The 20,413-nt window shown below is 48.0% G+C and overlaps 1 protein-coding gene across 3 annotated transcripts in view; it reads right to left on the reverse strand.

The window, feature by feature from the left end:
• TBC1D22A (TBC1 domain family member 22A) overlaps nucleotides 1-20,413 on the reverse strand; it is a 293,372-nt gene that overhangs the window by 172,810 nt on the left and 100,149 nt on the right. For all 3 annotated transcript variants that reach the window (XM_003783102.3, XM_023509293.1, XM_023509292.1), the window contains exon 8: nucleotides 16,713-16,827. In XM_003783102.3, the coding sequence (XP_003783150.1) occupies nucleotides 16,713-16,827 (115 nt within the window). The remainder of the gene's footprint in view (nucleotides 1-16,712; nucleotides 16,828-20,413) is intronic.

Below are 20,413 nucleotides of genomic sequence, written 5' to 3' on the forward strand. Positions count from 1 at the left end.
GTGCTCGGCAGCCATGCACGCACACACACGCACACCGTGCACACCCCAGGCTCACCTTGTTCTACTGTGCTCGGCAGCCATGCACGCACACACACACGCACGCGCACACACCGTGCACACCCCAGGCTCACCTTGTTCTACTGTGCTCGGCAGCCACACACGCACACGCACGCGCACACACCGTGCACACCCCAGGCACACCTTGTTCTACTGTGCTTGGCTGTACTGCTGCTGACCGATGTTCCCTTTCATAGACTACGGGTTTGTGATCCTGCATCAAGCAAGTCTATCAGCACCATTTTTCCAACAGCTTGTGCTCATTTTGTGTCTGTCAGCATCTTTTAGCAATAAATTATATTTGTAATTAAGGTACATACATTATTTCATAAAACGTAACACTACTACACACTCAAGAGTCTATACTATAAAGCAAACAAAAATTTCACTGCACTAGGAAACCAAACACTTTGTGTGCCTTGCTCTGTTGTGAGGTCCACTGCATTGCAGTGGTCTGGAAACCTACCTGTGATACCCCATGCAAGGCCTGGAGGACAGGCCTGAAATAGGCAGCATCCTTCAAATGCAAGTAGCAGTTCACCAGCCATCATGACTGACCCTGGACCACGTCCGTAAATACCAATCCAGCTGTCAAGCGCATCTCTGGCAGGTCCTAGCTTAACATCATTTTCTGTTCTCGCACTTGTGTTGTTAAAATGCAATCATGATTCTAAATTTCAAGTACATCTCTAAAAAGTCTCAGCTTACTGTGCTGTGCTTTCTAGTTCCTAGAAAATCTTGATGGCTTATAATTGCATTGAAGATAGCCATCTTCTTTGCTCTGTAAATGCAAAGGATTTTCATTTTTAGATTTATGAAACCAATTAGAACGGTCAAGCCAATAGATATTTTCATTTCTACCTTTATTTTCTTCCAATCACATCTTAACCACAGACGTGCCTTCAGCATTCATCCATTCAGGAACTGCATCAGGAAGCTGACAGGACACTGGCACACATCTTCTTAACAAACAGGGATGGTTCATATTCTGGTCATGGACTGCTGCGTGGTGGAGCCCAGCCTGCGGAGTGACTAAGTGGTTGAGAAAGCCCAGTCCTTCATGTGCTTAGAATACCATTTGCTCATTGCTGCTTGATTTTGAGAAAATTTATCCAAGGCATCTTCAGCTAACGACACAGACTTTGGGAAGTGGCTTATAAGATCGATGTCACCGCCGTCATTAGCATCTAGAGAGCTGCCCTCAGGTGTCCACACTCACCTTCTGTCTGACTCATTGGATAATGGTGAAACGTCTCCCTTTGCCAATTTTCCTTTCACTGCTATTATGATTGGAAAATACAAAATTCTAAATTCTCTGTATTCAATGAAAGCTCAAAAAAGAAAGTTCAAAAGTGATGTCTCTGGGTTTTAGACCTTCCTGAAAGATACCACCACCGTTCGGGCAACACAGTAAGAAGAGTGAAGGATCGCGTGGAAGATCTGGTTTATTTCACGGTGACAGGAATCGGGATGCCCTCTCTCACTCTGCCCTCTATTAGCGTTTTGGTCCACGTTTTACCACAGTTAAGAGCAACTGATGAGTAACGATAAAATGATACCTAGGAAGATCAAATAGCAAAATGTCTCCAGACACAGGAAGACATGTGTCACTTACCGACAAGGACATGATCTGAGCAGCTGTTTTGTCACTGTGTAAACATCGCAGTGCACTCACACAGACCCAGACTACACAGACACACTGCTGCATGAGCGGGCTGCAATCCTGCCCAGCACGTGCCTGTGCTGACCACCGAGGCCCCTGGAGCACAGTGGTCAGTATTTGTGCACTCAACCTGTCCACATACAGCAATGGTAAGATAAAAACACAGCATCTAAGAGTGAACACTGGTGCACCTGTAAAGGCACCTCCCGGTCAGGAGCGGAGCCTGCAGGACCGACGGCTGCTCCGGCAGAGAACGGAGCGGACATGCATGAGTGGGAAGGCCTCACTCGGGGCTGTACACTGCTGCAGATGCTGGAAACACGGGATGCTTAGGCTACACTAAGTAAAACTATTTCTTCAATAATAAATTAACTTTATAGTCACTTTCTGACTTTATAGACATTTTTAATTTTTTGACTCTTTTGCGATATCCCTTCCCTTAAAACATACATTGTTCACTTGTTTAAAAATCTTTTCTGTCCTTATAGCCTTGCTCTATAAGCTTTTTTCTATTTTTAAAATGTTTTAAACTTTTTTATTGAAAGCTAAGGCACAACACACACATTGGGTTAGGCCCACACAGGGTCAGGACTGTCAGTGCCACTGTCCTCCACCTCCACGTCCTGTCCCCCTGCAAGGTCTTCAGGGGCGGTAACACGCATGCAGCTGTCCGCATTATGATAACAACACCTTCTCCTCGGTACCTCCTGAAGGACCTACCAGAGGTTATTTTACAGTAAACATTTTTAGGTAAGTGGAGTACACTGTAAAATAACAATAAAAGGCAGAGGATAGCAGACATACAAACCCGTCACACAGCCCTTCCCACCAACATGACGTGTTGTACGTAACTACACATGGCTGGCAGGTCTGCCCAGCCCAGCACCACCACGGACATGTGAGCACTGCACTATGACACCAGCATGGCTCTGTCACCAGGCAATAGGAATTTTCCAGCTCCATTATAATTTTATGTGATCACTGTCGTATGTACAGTCCATCATTGACCAAACGTCATTATGTGGACGCATCTGTATATCCTAGATGTGTAAAAGGTCCAACCGGCCTGCATGGTAATTATAAGCTAGGATGGAGCCTATTCTATTTTTCCAAACTAAGAAGATTTCCCCCACGTTCTCTGTTGAACAGAATAAAAGGCATGAAATGTCAATCCTTATAAACAGTTTGAAATGTCCAAACAAGAGAGTCAGGAAATAAACTCAGTGAAATGGACACCAAGGAAGCACGTCCTTCCTAGAAGCCTAGGGGAACACCAGACACGGCTGCAGCCTGAGCCAGCGCCCACCATCCTTTCCAAGGACCACAGAGGAACCCTATTTGTTTCCCCCACAAGAAACCAGACGTTGTATGTGAGATATAAAATGCTAATCTTCAGAATGATTCCACATTTAGAGAACTTGAAATACAGTAGACCCTCCACAGCTGACCACTCCCCTGCACTGGCCAGCTCCTAAGTTGACCTAACTTTCATAGGCTGGCCACACGCCACTTGTGCATGTCGGTACACTGGGCCTAGCTCCTCTGGGGACCCCTCCATATGCTGACCACTTGTTACAGTTCCTAGTGGACACCTTACAGAGGTCCCACTGTACTTTTAAGGCAGTCATCGAGACTAGCAATATCCCTAATATTCTTATTAGTTTGCTTTTGGGTCAGTAATTTTGTTTTTACCTTGAGTTTAAAACCTAAAAAATTCTTCAGGCCAAAAATTCTTCAAGCTTGTCTGAAGCAGAGTAAATACTGTATTGTCTCGTTAGGCCGAAGCACACTCAAGGCTAACTTCCCGCTCTGCTGCCTGGCGCGTCCACACACCAGTGCTCCGAGAGGAGGCTCTGTCCTCCCATTTCACTCTTCTGCTCAGGGACCACTGCAGAGCCGAGTGCTAACTGACAGCCCCTGTCCAGGACTCGACAGAAAGATCCATAATCACCAGGAGCCTGTCTCACGCTCTGCTTGTCCAGATGTCCAGGAAGCTGTTTGGTAATGGAGGTCATCAAAGGAGGCTCTCCACACCTCCCCTGCCCCAAAGGCCCCAGCAGGGAAGCGTTCATTAAGGAGAGATACTTTGCACTGCTGAGATGCTGCCTGCATATTTTGAGGGTTTTGGGGAGGACTCCTGAAAGCTCCCCACCAGGGAGACCATACAGTAAGCCGAGAGGAGCTGGGCCCCAGTGGCCCCACCTCTGTGCTTCCTTGGGCACACTGTCCAACCACACTGAGTCCTCTAAGTCTCACCTGACCACACAGCAGAGGCCACAAATCCCTATTGTCAACACAGGGGATAGCAATGGACGTCAAGGTGACCAGCACAGCCCCAGCACCTTCGAACCTGATAAATGGCAGTGAACTGCAGGATGAATTCCCCACCAACGCAGGTGCCTGCCAGCCCAGCCCTTACCTGCCCTCTCCCTGCAAAGCCCCTCCAGCTGTCTTCCCTCCCCTCATCTATGTCCTCAGAATTAAACAGTGCCCCTGAGCAGAGTGGACGAGCCTCAGAACTCTACACTCCCTCCCGCTCCTCTGGCCAAAGAAAAAGCCTTTCCAAGAACAGAACCTTCACATACTCGGTGAGTCTCCAGGATTTCCACCCTTTCCACGCTGAAAGTCCTGGACAGGGAAGAACTCTTCCTTCTGCTGAGGAATGACAGACGTTACCTACCCAACAGCCAGCTGACCCAAGGTCCTAGACACTGCACCTCGCCTGCTCTCTGCTCACACACAGTGCGCCCTGTGGTTGTAATCATGATTAACTTTTGTTTCTTCAGAAAAAATAAATCCTAACAGGTCTTTCTCTTTGGGGTGGCAGGCTGCAGTGGAGAAGCGTGAATTCAGGGGTACTCAGACCCCCCGGGAGTGACAAGCAACCTCTGGGAGTCAGGTCACCTCCCTGAGCTGCCAGGTGCTCGGGGAAAGTGGGGTTGAAGCATCATGTGCAACAGTACAGCTCAGCACTCAGCACAGCGTCTCACACAGGGATCTCACTGGTCATTGCAGTTGTTTTCATTAATAAAGTCTCGCTTTAACCAACAGAGCACTGACACTTTGGCGTGGGGGAGCCAGTGAGGAAACCACTAGCGTCACAGAGAGACATTCCTTAATCAATCACCAATCTGCAGGCAGACGTCTGCTTTTCCCAGGCTGTATAACTGAACGGGAAATAGAAAATAAAGAATCACAAAAGCTAGCCTAAAAATCTCTCAACTAAATGCCATTGACTTTTTAAGACTTTACTGACATGTCTATGGATAAAATTAAAATAACACACAAGACTCAACAGCCAGGAGTGGACAAAACAACTCAGAAGAGGCTTCATCAGACTACCCTGACCACCCTCAGGCAGGGCTTCAACTGCCACACCAGGGGATCTGTCTAGGAGAGAGAACACCCACAGCCTTCCCCACACACTCCAGCACGTCCAGACAGAGCTCCCACTCTCCACGCTGGGCTGCACACCACTTAGATGAACTTATTCTCAAAAGTTTTCAAAGGTGCTGGACTGATCACTGAAGATTCTGAATATTGAATTCTGTGGCATTTATACACATATTTAGAGGGTAAAAAAAACGGAAAGATACTTTTAATGTATTTGTTTCCTCTTAGGACCACGGCATTAGAGCAATGATTGCAATTTAAAACCAAAAAAAAAAAGAGAGAGAAACTCATTATTAAAAAAGGAAATGAGCCGGCAGGACTACACAGGCCTGTAATCCCAGTACTCTGAGAAGCTGAAGTAAGAGGATCACTTGAGGCTCGGAGTTCTGGACCAGTCTGAGCAAGAGCAAGACTCATCTCTACAAAAAATACAAAACTTAGCAGGTGTGGTGGCAGGCGCCTGTAGTCTCAGCTACTCAGAAGGCTGAGACAGGAGGATCGCTTGAGCCCAGGAGTCCAAGGTTACAGTGAGCTGTGATCAGGCGACTGCACTCCAGCATGGACAAGAGGGCAGAGTAAAGCTGCAGTTCAGTGGGATGGAAACAGAACTTGTTCTCTGAAGACAAGAATTTTTTAAAGGGTCCAAATTAACAAGGCTAAACATCCCCAACTCTCAGCCTTGAGGCTGCTATTCAGATGAGGCTGCTATTCACTGACCTACAGCAGTGTGTCATTAAGAAAAGCTGTAAATTGGAGAAACAAATCCTTTGATTTAACTATCGGTGGCAAGTACAGAACAAGATGATCAAGTGATTCCCTGGCAAGCTTGGAGGCAGCAGCTTATGGAGCTATCGCAGTCCAGGGTGAAACAGGAGAGACCGGAATTCTGCATCTGAAATCGCGGCCTTAACGAGTTACTTAGCCTCTCCACAGCCCTTCTTCTTAACTCAGAGCAGTAATACCCGCCTTAGAAGGCTGCTCTGAGAATTACGAGAGATATACAGCAAAGGTAATTGAACTGTAAATCCAGCTTAGGTGAATTCATGTTGCTGGGAAGGTGGGAAGAAAGGCAAGTTTCTTCCTCATCCCATAATCCCACTCCATTCAAACTAGATACTGGCTTTTGCTCCAAAGAAAGAGAAGCCATGATTTAAATGCAAGGGGAAACAAGATGGATTAATTCTTGGGTCTTCAGAGTATCAGAGACCACAAGTCCTAGTGACTTAAAGAGATTCTGAGGGTAGTGCTCACTACACGTAATCTTCCTTTATAAACTACTCCAGCCCACCCGCTGCCACAGACAAGCAGCAGGCAGCCCAGGCTGAGCACACAGTCACTGTTAGGTGCCGTGATATAATGTATAAAATGCTTCAGCAAAACAGGAGCAGACTGCAGACATGTGGTCTGGGGACGGGTGAGCTGGTGAGGACAGCCCAGAGCATCAAGACAATGAAAAGTGAATCCCCAGAAATAGGCCCAAAGCCAAAGAAAGGGCCGATTTTCGGTTTGTGGAACTCAGGAACACACGAGCTGCCCTCACATCCATGAGCGACACTAACAGGCCTCTCCGCATGAAAGCACATCAGAGGGCTGCGTGATGCTGGCACACCCGGCATCCCTGGGGGCTGCCCAAGTGGACCCCGCCCTGCCCTCCACGTGGGCCACACAGGTGCTGAGGAGCCCGTCTGTGTGGGCAGGGGGTCCAGCATGTGCTTCCACCACTGTGGCACACACCAGCACCAGGACTGCAGGCCCAAGTTCCCATCCACGTGGGATTTTCACACACACACACCCTTGCTCTTGCAGACTTTCTAATTAGGCCAGTTGAATAAGGCACCCACAGGCTGAAAACCCAAATGCCAATACTGGAGAGTGGATTAGTTACTCCTGGCACTTCCACTAGTTCTCAGAGTCACTTAGCATCCTGAGCTCTGGCCCATGCTGGAACAGCCTCACACGTGAATCCTAAAGCTTCTATGAGTGAGTCGGGACAGCTGTCGGCACATACGCAGGGACACGTCCTGTCCAGGCCAGTCAGAGGCCTACCAATAATTAATGTTCAGAATGCACAAAGACAGAGTGAGCCAGCAATCCCTCCCACGGCTAGTGAGACTACACACTCAAACATCGTCCTGGGAATCAGCCGAGCAAACGCTGAAAACACGCTCAGCCACTGCCTCAGAACGGCGCTTCCAAGGCTGCAGCCACAGATGGATCTGCTGCGAGGCCACGTGTACTATCAGTAACTGTGAAAGCAGGAATCACACACGTTTGCCATTAAAAACTCCCTGCAACACAACACTGGGCATCTCCTTTCCTCCATACACTGTTTCATTGAGATGCAATCCATGCACCACAAAGTCCAGTCACTGAAAGTGGCTTTTGGTACATCTACTCCAGTTTTTGAACATTTTCTCCCCCAAGAAGAACTTCTATGCCCTACACAGCCGATCCTAACGCTCCCACAATCTGACGTCTCTGCACTCCTGCCAACATCAGGTGCCAGCCATCCCTGGGTCTGAGGTGGTATCTCACTGCGATTTCTGACTCGCAGTCCCAAAGGACTCCTGACACTGAGATTCTTCTCAGCTGCTCCTCAACCATCTGTGTGCTTTTTCTGGAGAAGTGTCTATTCAAACACTTTGCTCATTGTTAAGTGACCATCTTACCACGGACCTGTAAATTCCTCTGGATATACTAGACACAAGGTCCTCTTCAGGTACATGATTCGGATATGCTGCCCCCCATCAGGTGGAATGTCTTAACATTCTTGAGAATACTGTTTCCAAAATAAAAGTTTTAATCTTAATGACATCCAATTTATCTACCTTTTTCTTGTCACTTTTGACAAAACCAGGGGCTAATCCAGGGTGAAGACGTTTACCCCTAGGCTTTCTCGTAAGAGTTTTACAGAGTTAGCTCTCCGGTCTGTGATGCGCTATGCCCTGTGTACTGGGACAGGCAGAGGCAGGACTCTACTCCTTTGCACATCAGAATCTAATCACTGTCCCAGCAGTACTTGTTGGAAAGGGCAATTTTCTCACTGAATTCTCTTTGCATCCTTAATCAATGGATCATAAGGGTGGAAGTTTATTTCTGGACTTTGAACTCTCTTTTACAGATCTGTATGTCTATCCAAAGGCCAGGATAACACTGCCTTGACTATTATAGTTTTGTAGATTTTGATACCAGAACATGTGAGCCCTCGATCTTTTTTTTTTTCCAAGATTGTTTTGGCTATCATAAGTCCCTTGAATTTCTGTATAAATTTTAAGATAAACTTATTTATTTCTTCTAAGAAGTCAGTAAGCCCTTCGACAGAGACCACACTGAATCTTCAGATCAATATAGGGAAGACTGTCATCTGAACATTGAGTTTTCAACCCATGAGCATGACCTATCTTTACAATTACTTAAATATTCTTTAACTTCTTTCAACATTTATATAGTTTTCAGAGTACAAATCTTGCACTTCTAATAAATTTTATTCATTTGATGCACAAAAATATTTTACTCATTTTGATGTTTACTACATTTTTACAATTCCGTTCTCAAACTGCTCACTGCAATGATATGGAAATTTAACCACCTTTTATAGCTTGATCTTGTATCCTACCACCTCACTGAATTTGTTCATAAGCTTTCATTTTTTTTAGTAGACTTCTTAGGATTTTCTATCTGCAGGAGCATGTAGATAGAGGCAGTTTTACTTCTTCATTTCCATTCTAGATGCCCCTTTTATTCCCTCATTTTCTTGCTTAAATTGCTTTAACTAGAACCACCATACAATATTGAACACAAGGGGGAGAAGGAGACATCCTCATCTTGCTCCTGGTCTTAGGGGGAAGCTTCCAGTCTTCCCCAGTAAGCACGATGTTAGTTACAGATTATTCATGGAAGTCTTTGAAGATATCAAAAAGGAGGAACTTCTGCAGAGGCTGCACTGCTGTGGCTGCACACGGTAGGTTTTGGGATTAGGGAGGAAGTTCCCTTTTGTACCTATTTGCTGAATGTTCTTACCATGAAATGATACTGGAGTCTGTCAAATGCTTTCTCTGCATGGACTAGGCTGATCAGAAGTTTTTGTCCTTTTGTTGGTTAATATATTATTACACTGATAGATTTTCAAATGTGTTTGCTTTATTTTTATAGAGATGGAGTCTTGCAATGTTGTCCAGCCTAGCCTCAAGCAAGCCTCCCACTTCAGCCTCCCAAAGTGCTAGGATTACAGGTGAGCTCTAACCACACCTAACAGGTTTTCAAATATTGAACCATCCCTGCATTGCTGACATAAACCTCAGCTGTCATGATGCATAATCCTTTAATTTGTTGCGAGAGTCAGTTTGCCAGTATTCCGCAGAGGACTTTAAAGTCTAGCTCTGTAAGGGGCATTAGCCCACGGTTTTCTTTCCTTATGATGTCATAATCTGGTTTTGGTATCAGGGTAACACCGGCCGCACAGAATGAGTTGGAAAGTGTTTGCTCCTCTAAGGCTGTCTGAAGGTGTGGGCTCTGTGGACACCTCTGTGTGCACCTGAGGGCTTGGGTTCTGCACAAGCCTCTGCCTGCACCTGAGGGCACGGGCTTTAAGCACCTCTCAGGTCTCGCTGCCTCAAAGCTGTTCAATCTTCTAGTTCCTTCTTGATCTGTCTACTTTTTCTACTCATTATTGAAAGTGTGTGTTGCTCCTTTTCAAAAACACATTTTTTAATGTTCAATGACATTGAAAAATGCTTAGATACTATGTAAAAAACAGTGCTGAATTGTGGGCGCACAGTAAGATAGCTCCTACATGAAAGAGTCCACAGACAGAGGGGCCTGGAGGAAATCAGCCTTACGTTATAAGGCCCGCTCCTGGGATGTGGAGGCAAACTATTATGAAGTTTCCAACTGATTAACCGTAAGTGTGTTACTCTTGATTATTTTTGAAAATGCTTCTAAACAGAAAGTATGAACACATGTGAGTCACTGGCTATGAAAGGAGACGACACCTGCATTGTCAGTTCAAGGGGGACAAAACCTGAAGCCCCCAACTCTCCCTTTCTACAGCAGCTTCCCCGGAGCTCTCTGCTCCCCGCTTCCCTCGCAGGGAGGAGAGCTGCAGCAGAAACCCTGCCGTGCTCTGGGGCTTTGCCTTTCACCCCAGTGTTTCTGAGGCCACTGTGCACTGCACAGCACCTCAGCTGCGAGCACGGCCACACACAGCATGTACTAAGCAGCAGTCTCAGTCCACATGGAAAAAACAAAAGACAGTGAAGCGAGACTTAGACACAAACTAGGAAAGTTAAATCATTTCTGAAAGAGCAGCTCTTCATTCCCACATTCCTACTCCTTCCCTGTACAACAAAACAGGCCAGAGAACAACTGTGCCACTGAACTGGGTGGACGGGCCTCTCTCTGCCCAGTTATGGGGATGTCCTCGGCAGGCCAGTCGTCACTAGCACCAAGGCCAGCAGGGATCTAGCACCAGGGGCTGCAGCTAAAATGTCCGCAAAACATTTTGCCTTCTGGGAAAAATCACATGTTTAAAGACAATCTATACTTCAAGAATCTGACTTAAAAACAGATTTTTAATGTTTTTAAACAAGTATCTTGTTTATTCTAGTCCCATTCCACATTTGCTTTCAAAAGTAATTTATGTCAGGAGAAATGACATAGAAAATCAAATCAATTCATGCTTAACCATAATCTTCTCCTTCCAAAATGTAGCCATCGTCATTCTTCCCATGCAGCCCAACTGACACGCAACCACCCTCAGTGTCAGTCCAAAGCACCCGCCCAAAACTGTCTCTAAACTCAAATACCATGGAGGCATCAAAGAAACTTCTCTCGTTTTTGCTGTGCTGAAAATATTTAAACTAAAATACAATTTTCTGCTTAAACTGTGTAATTCAAGGTGATGAAATGATGCTCCTTAATTTTAAATCAAATTTAACATTCTTAAAAGAAATGTGACAGTCACTGTTTGAAAGGCACATGCTTTACTTAAAAATCACACCATGCCTGGAGGCAAAAAAAAAACTAAAAAATCCGACAAAGGGAAGAAGTGTTTCATGAATTACGCTACATTATCTCAATAGAGAGCCACATGCAGAAGGTAGAAGTGACGTTCAGAAAGACGTCTTAGTAATACAGAGAAATGCGTATAAGGTTAAATGGGAAAAAACATGAAACAAAATGCTATACATAACATGCTTCAACAATGCAAATACAAAGCATAGAAAAAAGCCTTAGAGGGGATATCCCCCAAAAGCTGCTATCCAGAAGTGACAGCTAACACCCCATCTCCAGGGGCCTGTCTGACGGAGACACACACAGAACAGCACCCTCCAAGGGACCATGAGCAAGCAGGTACCTGGACCCTGATTTCTCTGATACAATGGACAAGTTAGAAAATATGGTTTAAGTTCAACTCGAGATAAGTCCTCCTTCCTCCCAACCTAAATCCACACACCAGGACCCATGTGCTCAACTGTGCCAGGAAAGGAAGAAACTGTAGCCAATTCTCTTCCCGAGTAGCAGCACAGAGAAGAAGCCCAGGTCACCTTAGAGGGCTGGCCACCAGCAGAGAAAGAGACCTGGGAGAGCCCCACGCTGCTGACCCCATAGAGGAGCCCGAACAGCTGATACCACAGCTCCACCCCCAGGAACTCAAGTGGGGCCCAGGACTCCCCCAGGCAGACAGCCGCTCCTCTCTTTGGAAAGGAGAAACGAGAGAGACCCTTTCCTGGTCCTCTGAGGATGCCGCATAGGCCAAGAGGATCTTAATACGCAGAAAAGCCCCACAGTAAGGGTAGATGCATGGGGTGGCCACGGCTTCTCGCCGTCTCCCTCATACTTGTCTCTACTTTCCCAAATCTCGACACCATTCGTACCGATAGTGTTTAAAAGTCATATTGTTTAACTGTACGATACACACACATACTGGCTGCAGGGTCCCATTCATCAGAGGAGCAGTGCACGGACATCTAGCCCAGGCAAAGCATGACGTGCACCTAGACACGGCCCTCGCCGTGAGGAGCTGACCCAGCTCAGGCAGCCGCAGAACACAGACAAAGGGAAACCCGGACACACATCACAGGGAGCCAGAACTGGGTCCCAGTCTTAAAAGTCATAAGAGTTATCTGTAAATTTTACCTTTTCATGTATTCCTTTTAGAAAGTAAAGATGTAATTGTCATAGGGCTCAACTAAAAGATTATTGAGATAATAGAACAGTGGTCAGCTTTGAGCCGAGAAGAAAACACTGGTGTGTGTGCCGACTCCAACGGGGTCAAGGCTGCAGGAAAGGGCCCTCTTGAAACAGGGAGCTACTACCAGCCCAGGGAACAAAGCTCGTCCACACTGCGGGTGAGCGGGCTCTGTGGAAAGTAGCATGACCCACGACTTAATCTCTCTTTACAAATAAGGTGATTTTCATAGTCAACGTCCCTCCTTATCTGAGTTTTTATCACAGTTTATGAGAATAAGAGGCTAAACCCTACATCCTTAAAGTAATACAAAGCTTCTCCAAAGTCAAAAACAAAAAGCAAAAAGTGGTAACAAATATTGATCAGGATGAACAAAACGGAACTCTGCTGCCTCGCTGGTGGGCACGGAGAACGGCACTGCCACAAGGGAAAATGGTCTAGCCGTCCTCAGAAGGTCAGGCCCAGAGCTGCCAATGACCCAGCCATTCCGCTCCTGGGTACGCGCCCAAGAGATGTGAGAACTTGTACATGAATATTCACAGCAACGTTATTCCTATTGCCCATCAACAAACTGATAAATGATAGAGAAATGTGCTACATCGTGTGGGGGCATCTTATTCAGCATAAGAAGGAATGAAGTGATGATCCGTGCCAGTCCACAGATCCCAAAAACACACACTGAGTGAGCAAAGCCAGCCACGCACCACTGACTGCATCCATGGAGACTGGAAGCAGGTGAGGAGCTGCCTGGGGCTGGGGACGGGGCAGAGAAGAAGGGGAGGGACTGCAGAGGTCCAGATTTCTCTTAGAACGAGGAAAATATTCAAAAACCAAACTGTGCTGCTGGCTGCACTACTCTGCACAGTCTCAGAGCCACTGAGCTTTGCACTCTGAGTAGGTGACTGTTACGGCATGTACATTATATCCCATCCAAGAAACTTTAGAAAGCACCATGAATCACGACCGGGAGATGTCTGGGGAAGGGGCTCGAGAATAGGGACTATGGCCTCTGCGGAGCTGGAGGGCAGGACAGGGGCTCCTCCATTGCTTTCCATAACAAAAAGTTCCTTAAAGCTGCCACAGGCCCATACCCCATTTAGTCCAACCTGCCCCAGCGGGGAATAGTCCAAGCACCAGGTCTGAGGAACAGTCACGCCAGCGTCCTTCCCCAGGGATGTCCACAGTGTCAAACCTTCAACTGATTCCCCACTGTGCCCATGTGGCTGTGACGCTGAGCTCTACTGACCGACTCTGGCCTTTTCCTTGTCTCTAAAGCCACTTCTTCCAGTTTGCAGCCCATGACCATCCACTGTGACTGGGCTCACTGGACACACACCCCCCTTTCTTGCCCCCTCTATCTCTATCCTCATCTGCCCCAGCCCGCTGCAGCTGGCAGGAATGGGGAATTGTGGTGGCCCTTGAACGAAGTCACTGAGTGTGCTCTGGAAAGTCTCAGAGAGCAGACCTGCTCTGCTGCCCTATGCCCTCACCAGGCTGAGAGCAGTCACCAAGGCAGGTATGGCACCACCTGCGCAGAGGAAGGCCACAGGCTAATACAGTAAGAGGTGCCACACACTGACCACCGTGCCCTGGTACAGCGTGCTGGACACCTGCTGCGTCTCATGCGAGCTCTAAGACCCTCCCTTCACCTTACTCAGTTCTCACAGCAAGCCGAGAGACTGGTGCTATGTGATTTCCCAAATGCATATCGAGGACACTGATGTGCCAGGGCTGCTGGCAGCTAGGAAGAGGCAAGGCCTGGACTGGAACTCTGGCAGCCGGACCCAGACCCCATCTTTTACACAGGCTCCTGATGACAGACGGCTGCAGCAGCAGCAGCCGCCATGACGCGTGTCATCCAGACTTCCGCAGGCAGACAGCCATGGTCCTCCCTATGAGGCAGTCACCACATCCGTGCCCCCAGCCAAACACCACCATCACGCCTCAGACAGCCCTACCATGCTGGCGACCCACAGGACGCTGCATACAGTTCTACACGTTCCTCCGGAATCCTGAGATGAGTGCACAGACGCTACCCTAGTGTGATAGGTTGGACACTATCACATCAGCCCTGGGATTCTCAGCAGCCACTCCCACACCAGCACTTCCAAACTAACCCCCAGCTCCATCTCTTTCTGAGGCCCAGATCCCATTCAACACTTGTCCTGGTTCCCTGCTGACACAGCAAGCTCCTGTGTCCAAATCACATCCACCACCTGCCTCTTAAACCTGCTCTTTCTAATCAGCATCCTCTCTGGGAATATGGCACCATATCTACGACAGGGCCAGGGATCAGAAGGGACCCTGAACCATGCCTTCCCAGCCACCCCCACTCAGGCCAGTCTGCCTCTTCCTCCCAGAGCTAGCACACATCACTGCCGCAGTCGCGGTCCTGCACTTGGGCTCCAGGCTCACTTTCCTGCTGCTATCTCCATGTTCAGCCTCGACCCAGCTCCTGCTGGTACCACTGGGTGTGACAGAAATATCGCACAGTCCAGAGAGGTACCTCTGAACCCGAACTAGGACAGGTCTCCGCCCAATGCTTCCTCTTGATAACACGGATGTTAGTTACTTTAATTAAGCTTTTCAACTAACTGTCTCCACACCTCCATGCTCTGCGCGACACCTAGCCCAGCAGGTGCTCAGGGGAAGTCTGAGAACGACAAGGCTTCAGCCCAGAGGAAGCTGGAGGGCATGGCAGGCAACCCAAACAAAGGTTCCTTTACAACATGAAAGACGGACTTGGACTGTACTAACGGACATTCCCCAAGCCTGGGAAACAAAACCTACATGAGTATAAACGGACCAATCACGTCTGAAATCCTGGACCGCATTATTTAAAATGTCCACTACATAGTTAAGTGACAGAAATAAATGGCAGGGTTCACACAGCTCTTCCGCAGTGACACTGTGCCCCATGCAAGGCCCAGCTGCATTGTGCACTGTGCGAGCACAAATATGTGTGTGGCACGTGTGTGCATGACAAGGGTCAGGGGCGGCGAAGGTAGTGTCTCTGCACTCATCTCAGGATTCTGCTGGCAGAACACAAATGGCATTTTCTGCAGTTCTTCTTTCTTCTGGACAATTAACACCATGGTCAGGTCCCTTTGTCCCATCTTGCTGATAATCAGGCGAATGCATTAGGAACCACTGGGGTCTTTCAGCATGGGTTGGTGGTAAAGTAGTTAAGACAAACTTATTTATCACATTAATTAAATGGTCTATTTAACATGGAATATCAATTCTCTAATCACATCTCAGTTGAACTTCTTTCAATTAACAGCTCTGAAGTCTACCGACAGAAGCCCTACTGTTCCAGGATCATTAAGAGCACTTTCATTATCTGCCCAGGAAGGGCGTCCTCGCAGAAAGCGCAGAAAGCCGGTGCTCTCAGGAGTGCCGGCCCTGTTTAAGGGATGATTAGGGAGGAGCCTCTGCAGGCCTCGTTAGTTGCTTAGCAATGAGAAGACCTCCTGTGAGATCACAGGCACAAGCCAAGTGTGACAGGAGTTGCAGTAAAACTCTTTAAGTGGATGTGTTCTCATCTCCGAGGATAATCTGTCCTCGAGTAACCCCCATCTCTCCAGAACACAGCAGAGATGGGAAGGAGAGGCAGGCTAAAAGCACAGACTAATGACAGCAGGCAGATACCCGGTCAGAAAGGTTTGCATGAAGACAAATTAAAATTGGTTTTAAATGAAAATGCTCCAGCTAAAGAGTAAAGCTCTTCCTTTTGTATGTATTTTTTATTCACAGATAAATACATTATCAGAGTTCTTAAAAACTGAAAACATGCTCAGAACAGATTAACGTCACATTAAAGTTGGCTGTTATAAAGGGACAATACAAGGTTCTCAAAGAGAAAGAGCATGGCCCAAAGTTATTTTGCTTATAATTAATATTCCCATAAAAAATACTAACTAGTGTATCAAAAGCAAGAAAGTGACGAAATGCCAGAGAAATATAATTAAAGATTTTTTTTCACTCATAAGCAAAACATTCAACTAATATTTTACTACCTGAACCTTACCCGTTAAATCCAAATCCTTAAAGAAACCGTCAAAACACACTCCCCAAAGACGTCATGTTTCTTTTCAGATATTGTTTAAAAGAAGACATCAATAATTATAACTGCATGTCTCCTTAGTTGAGTACGTGGGTCTCAGGACATTTTTGAGGCTGGCATCAATGAGAAGACATCAATAATTATAACTGCATCTTGATGTCTCCCTAGTTGAGCACGTGGGTTTCAGGACATTTCTGAGGCATCAATGAGAAAGCTACTGTTCTCTACCGTTCCTCGCCGCTGACGGCCTCAAACCAAATGGTGCCTTTTGGCGTTGCTATAAGTCAGTCCACTGATGTGCATGTTTAACAATTATGAGAAAAACAATCGCGATATTATCCTACCTATGTGCTCGCAAATGAAGACCACAAAGAAAGGGGTGACAAGGTCGTTTATCCCCTGAACATAGCCGCTGGCAGGGTGACGGATCGCCCATATAAACAAGATCCTTTCAAAAATCTGAAAGAAAGCAGAACAGGTAGTAAACACAGTGTAAACATTAAAACGAAGCATTCTTTTCCTTAAAATATGTACCATCAATATTTTTCCACAACCTCTAATATTGAAATATAAATGTAAACAAACAGGAATTGCTCTTTAATGTTTCTGTAAAATTCCAACGATCTTAACTATTTATGGCTCCATAAACCACATGGCATATTTCACCTGCCTGAGGAGCTCACATCAGACACTCCCCACAGCTCTAGTCCCTGGGGTCACGGCTGACAGGGCTGCTTAGGTGGGGGCCTCCAGGGAGGTCTTCCTTGGCGGTGAAGAGACAGGTAAGGGGTGGACGGATGCACAGGAGGATGAGGGAGGGATGGATGCTCTGGATTCTCTTACAAGGTAAACAGAATTCCTTACCTCCTGGAAAGCTACATCCAAACAGACAAACACGAGCCCCCATCACATACACACCCCACAGAGCCCTTCGCCTCCCAGGCCGTGCAGGCTGGAGCTGCCCCAGCTTCCTCTCTGCTCACGATACTCAGGTCCAGCTGATCCTTCCTCTTGGCCATCTCTCATGCCCCACCCCTGCTCCATCTCCACTCCGCAAAGGGATTTTATCAAGATGCAACATTGCCTCATCACCACACACACAGCTTAAAGAACTCTGCATGCTCTGACCTCCCTCGGTCTAGACCCTCTTCAAAGTCTCCCCCCTGCCAGCAGTCATGTCCTAGCTGCACTGAGCTGCAGCTCTCTCTGAGACTTCCAGACTGTCACCTACACAGGTCTCACTGCCTGGAAAGCCCGTCCCTCCTGCCCTCCGAGCCTCAGCTTATCTAGCTTTCAATGTGCATGTCCAGCATACTTCCTCAGGGAAGACGCCGCTGCAGCCTGCTCCCGCTGCGCGGCCTTTTGGGGAAGCCAGCCACTTCCTACCACGTGTCCCTCTAGTCTCCTTCCTCTCCACCAAGTCACTTGCTGCTGGTTTGCACTTGAGCCTCAGGCTCCATGCTGGCCAAGGCAGGTCCCACTGCTCATCCAGGCCTCACGCAAACAAGGTGCACACATGGGTCACAAACTGAGCCTTGCAGAGCCACCTGTGGTTGTATGCTGGGAGGTCAACCCCTTCTGCCATCACCTACAACCCTAAATGTTCCTGGGTTTGGTGATCTAGGTCCCCAAATCAGCATCATTCTGGGATGTACAAATGAGGAACAGGCCCAGACAGGAAGACAGGAACCCAGGGCACCGGTCTGCAGTGCTGACACCAGCCCCCGAGCCAGGTGCCTGTGCCAGCTCCCACCCTATTGCCTGACCAGCTGTGGCTGCTCCAGTGAACTATGGAGGGGCCACCAGCCAGTCCTGCAGGCACCTGAGAGACGCCAGGTGCAACAATAACACACTCACACACAGACCCACATGCATCTTTTTAGTCAGTCGCTTCCCAGAGAGAACTCAGAACTGAGTATTTAAACAAAACCAAAGATCAAAATCACTCAACACAGCCCCATTCAAGAATTTCTCCTATACAAAAATTTGGCAAATGATACGGATGCTATTTAATAAAAGTGAAGCAGTGGCCAGGCGAGCTGTCCTGTGGGCAGCCCCTTGCACTCCCCAGGGAGGGACAGGGAAGCCAGGCTGTGTAAAAAGGTGCCTTGGGGTGGCAACACCCCTACCACAATCACTAGACAGATGTGGCCCTTGCCCCAGCAGCCCAAGCACTGCAGAAAACCGATTTGGCCAAGAGGACTGACCAGCTTCACCCAGGAGGAAGCCCAAGAGCTTTAGGCTTGCCAAGTGCAGCAAGCTCACCACCTACACAGAGGACACAGAAGGATTGTTCCTGTGACTCCCATGCTCCCGAAGGTGTGCAGGCGGCCTGAGAAAGGCACAGGGCAGCCGTCTGAGCTGGCCTAAACTCCCAACTCCATCCCTATCTGTGGTGGACTAGCCACCCACCCCCATACCAGCTGGGAGCAGAGCGCAGAGTGAGGGGTAGGGAGGAGCCTTCCCAGCAAACAGCAGATGCCCTTTCCAAAGCAAGCAAACAACCCAGCAACTACCTGCCCAGCCTCTGGAGCAGTAACCCCCCTCGGCTGCCTGAACCTGTGACCAGCCTTCCCACTCTGTGTCCCCAGCCTGGGGATGCTCCAACCTGGCTCCTCAAAGGCCAATCAGTCAGGATCTCAGGGTCCCCCGAAAGGGGCGGCATGGCTCTGTCAGAGGGAAAGGAAGATAGGAGCGTCTGGAAAAGCAAGACTTCAGAGAGGGGACAAGTGGTTTGGGGCCCACTGAGGAGCATGTGGGGAGAGGGAGAAGAGGGGCCTCCCATGAAGAAGAGAGAGAAAGTGCACACATAGGCACACGCACTCAGAGAGCAGCACGTACACACACACACAGAGACAGAGAACACACACACACAGACACATGCACCCAGAGCACAGCACGTACAAACACACACACACACACACACAGAGAACACACACAGGCACATGCACCCAGAGAGCAGCATTCGTACACACACACAGAGATCTCTCTCTCACACACACACAGAGATCTCACATACACAGAATACACACAGACACATGTACCCAGAGAGCAGCACTCACGCACACACACACAGATCTCTCTCTCGCACACACCCAGAGAGCAGCACGCACACACGCACACAGAGAGAGAAAGAGAACACACGTGCACACATAGATCTCTCTCTCACACACACATATACACACAGAGATCTCACACACAGCCATGGCTGAGTCTGTAAGGGAAACCACAAGTGGCGGGACACAGCACCAATCCTGTCCATGACGATTTGGCTGCACACGTGGAGAACTATTCATATTTCTCTCTAAAAAGACTTTAGTATTTCCAAGCCACAAGTCAAAGTTCTTTGAGCCACAAAGCCCAAGTTCTTTGGGACAGAACCAGACAAACGAAAAGCAAGGCCAAGTGCTCTGCGTGCACCCGAGTGTTATGAGAAGAGGCTTGGGGTCTGCTTCCTGCTCAGAGGATGGGTATCTGCAAACTGTCCCCAGGCCACCGTCCCGCTGTGGATGGCCAGCACCCAGCCAGCTGGGCACTGCTGAAAACACAGCAGATCCATGCCATAAAAGCACTTCCACTGATCTCGGAGAAGTGCCTCCTCAGCCAGCGTTTACTCCAGGCAGGTCTCCCAGGTCCTCCTGATTAGACTGAATTCCTCTTCTGCTTTCTAGTTCTCTGCAACCACAGCTATTAATTTAGAAAGAAGAACGACTTCTATGATCTGTGTTTATTTGGGTGGAGTCAGGAAGAAGAGGTAAACAAATTGCTTAAATTTCCAGCGGCTCCCTTCTTCCTGTCACGCCACGCTGGGGGCACAACAAGAAACCACCAACAAGGTTCCAACACCTGCAGGTCCCAGGCAGCAAAAGTCTAGGGACACTGGGAGATCATGACCCAGAGAATGGAGAAGGGTCGCTGACCCTGCCCTGCCTGATGGCTGAGGACAGCCTGCAGAAAGCCAACAAAGACAGTCTGCTTCCTGCCCAGAGGAGCTCAGAGCCTCAGGGTGGAGGCACCCCAGGCCACACCCTTGAAGCTCCCTCAG

The sequence above is a fragment of the Otolemur garnettii genome, unplaced genomic scaffold, assembly GCF_000181295.1.
Source record: "Otolemur garnettii isolate 467f Iridium unplaced genomic scaffold, OtoGar3 scaffold00007, whole genome shotgun sequence".
Lineage (NCBI taxonomy): Eukaryota > Metazoa > Chordata > Mammalia > Primates > Galagidae > Otolemur > Otolemur garnettii.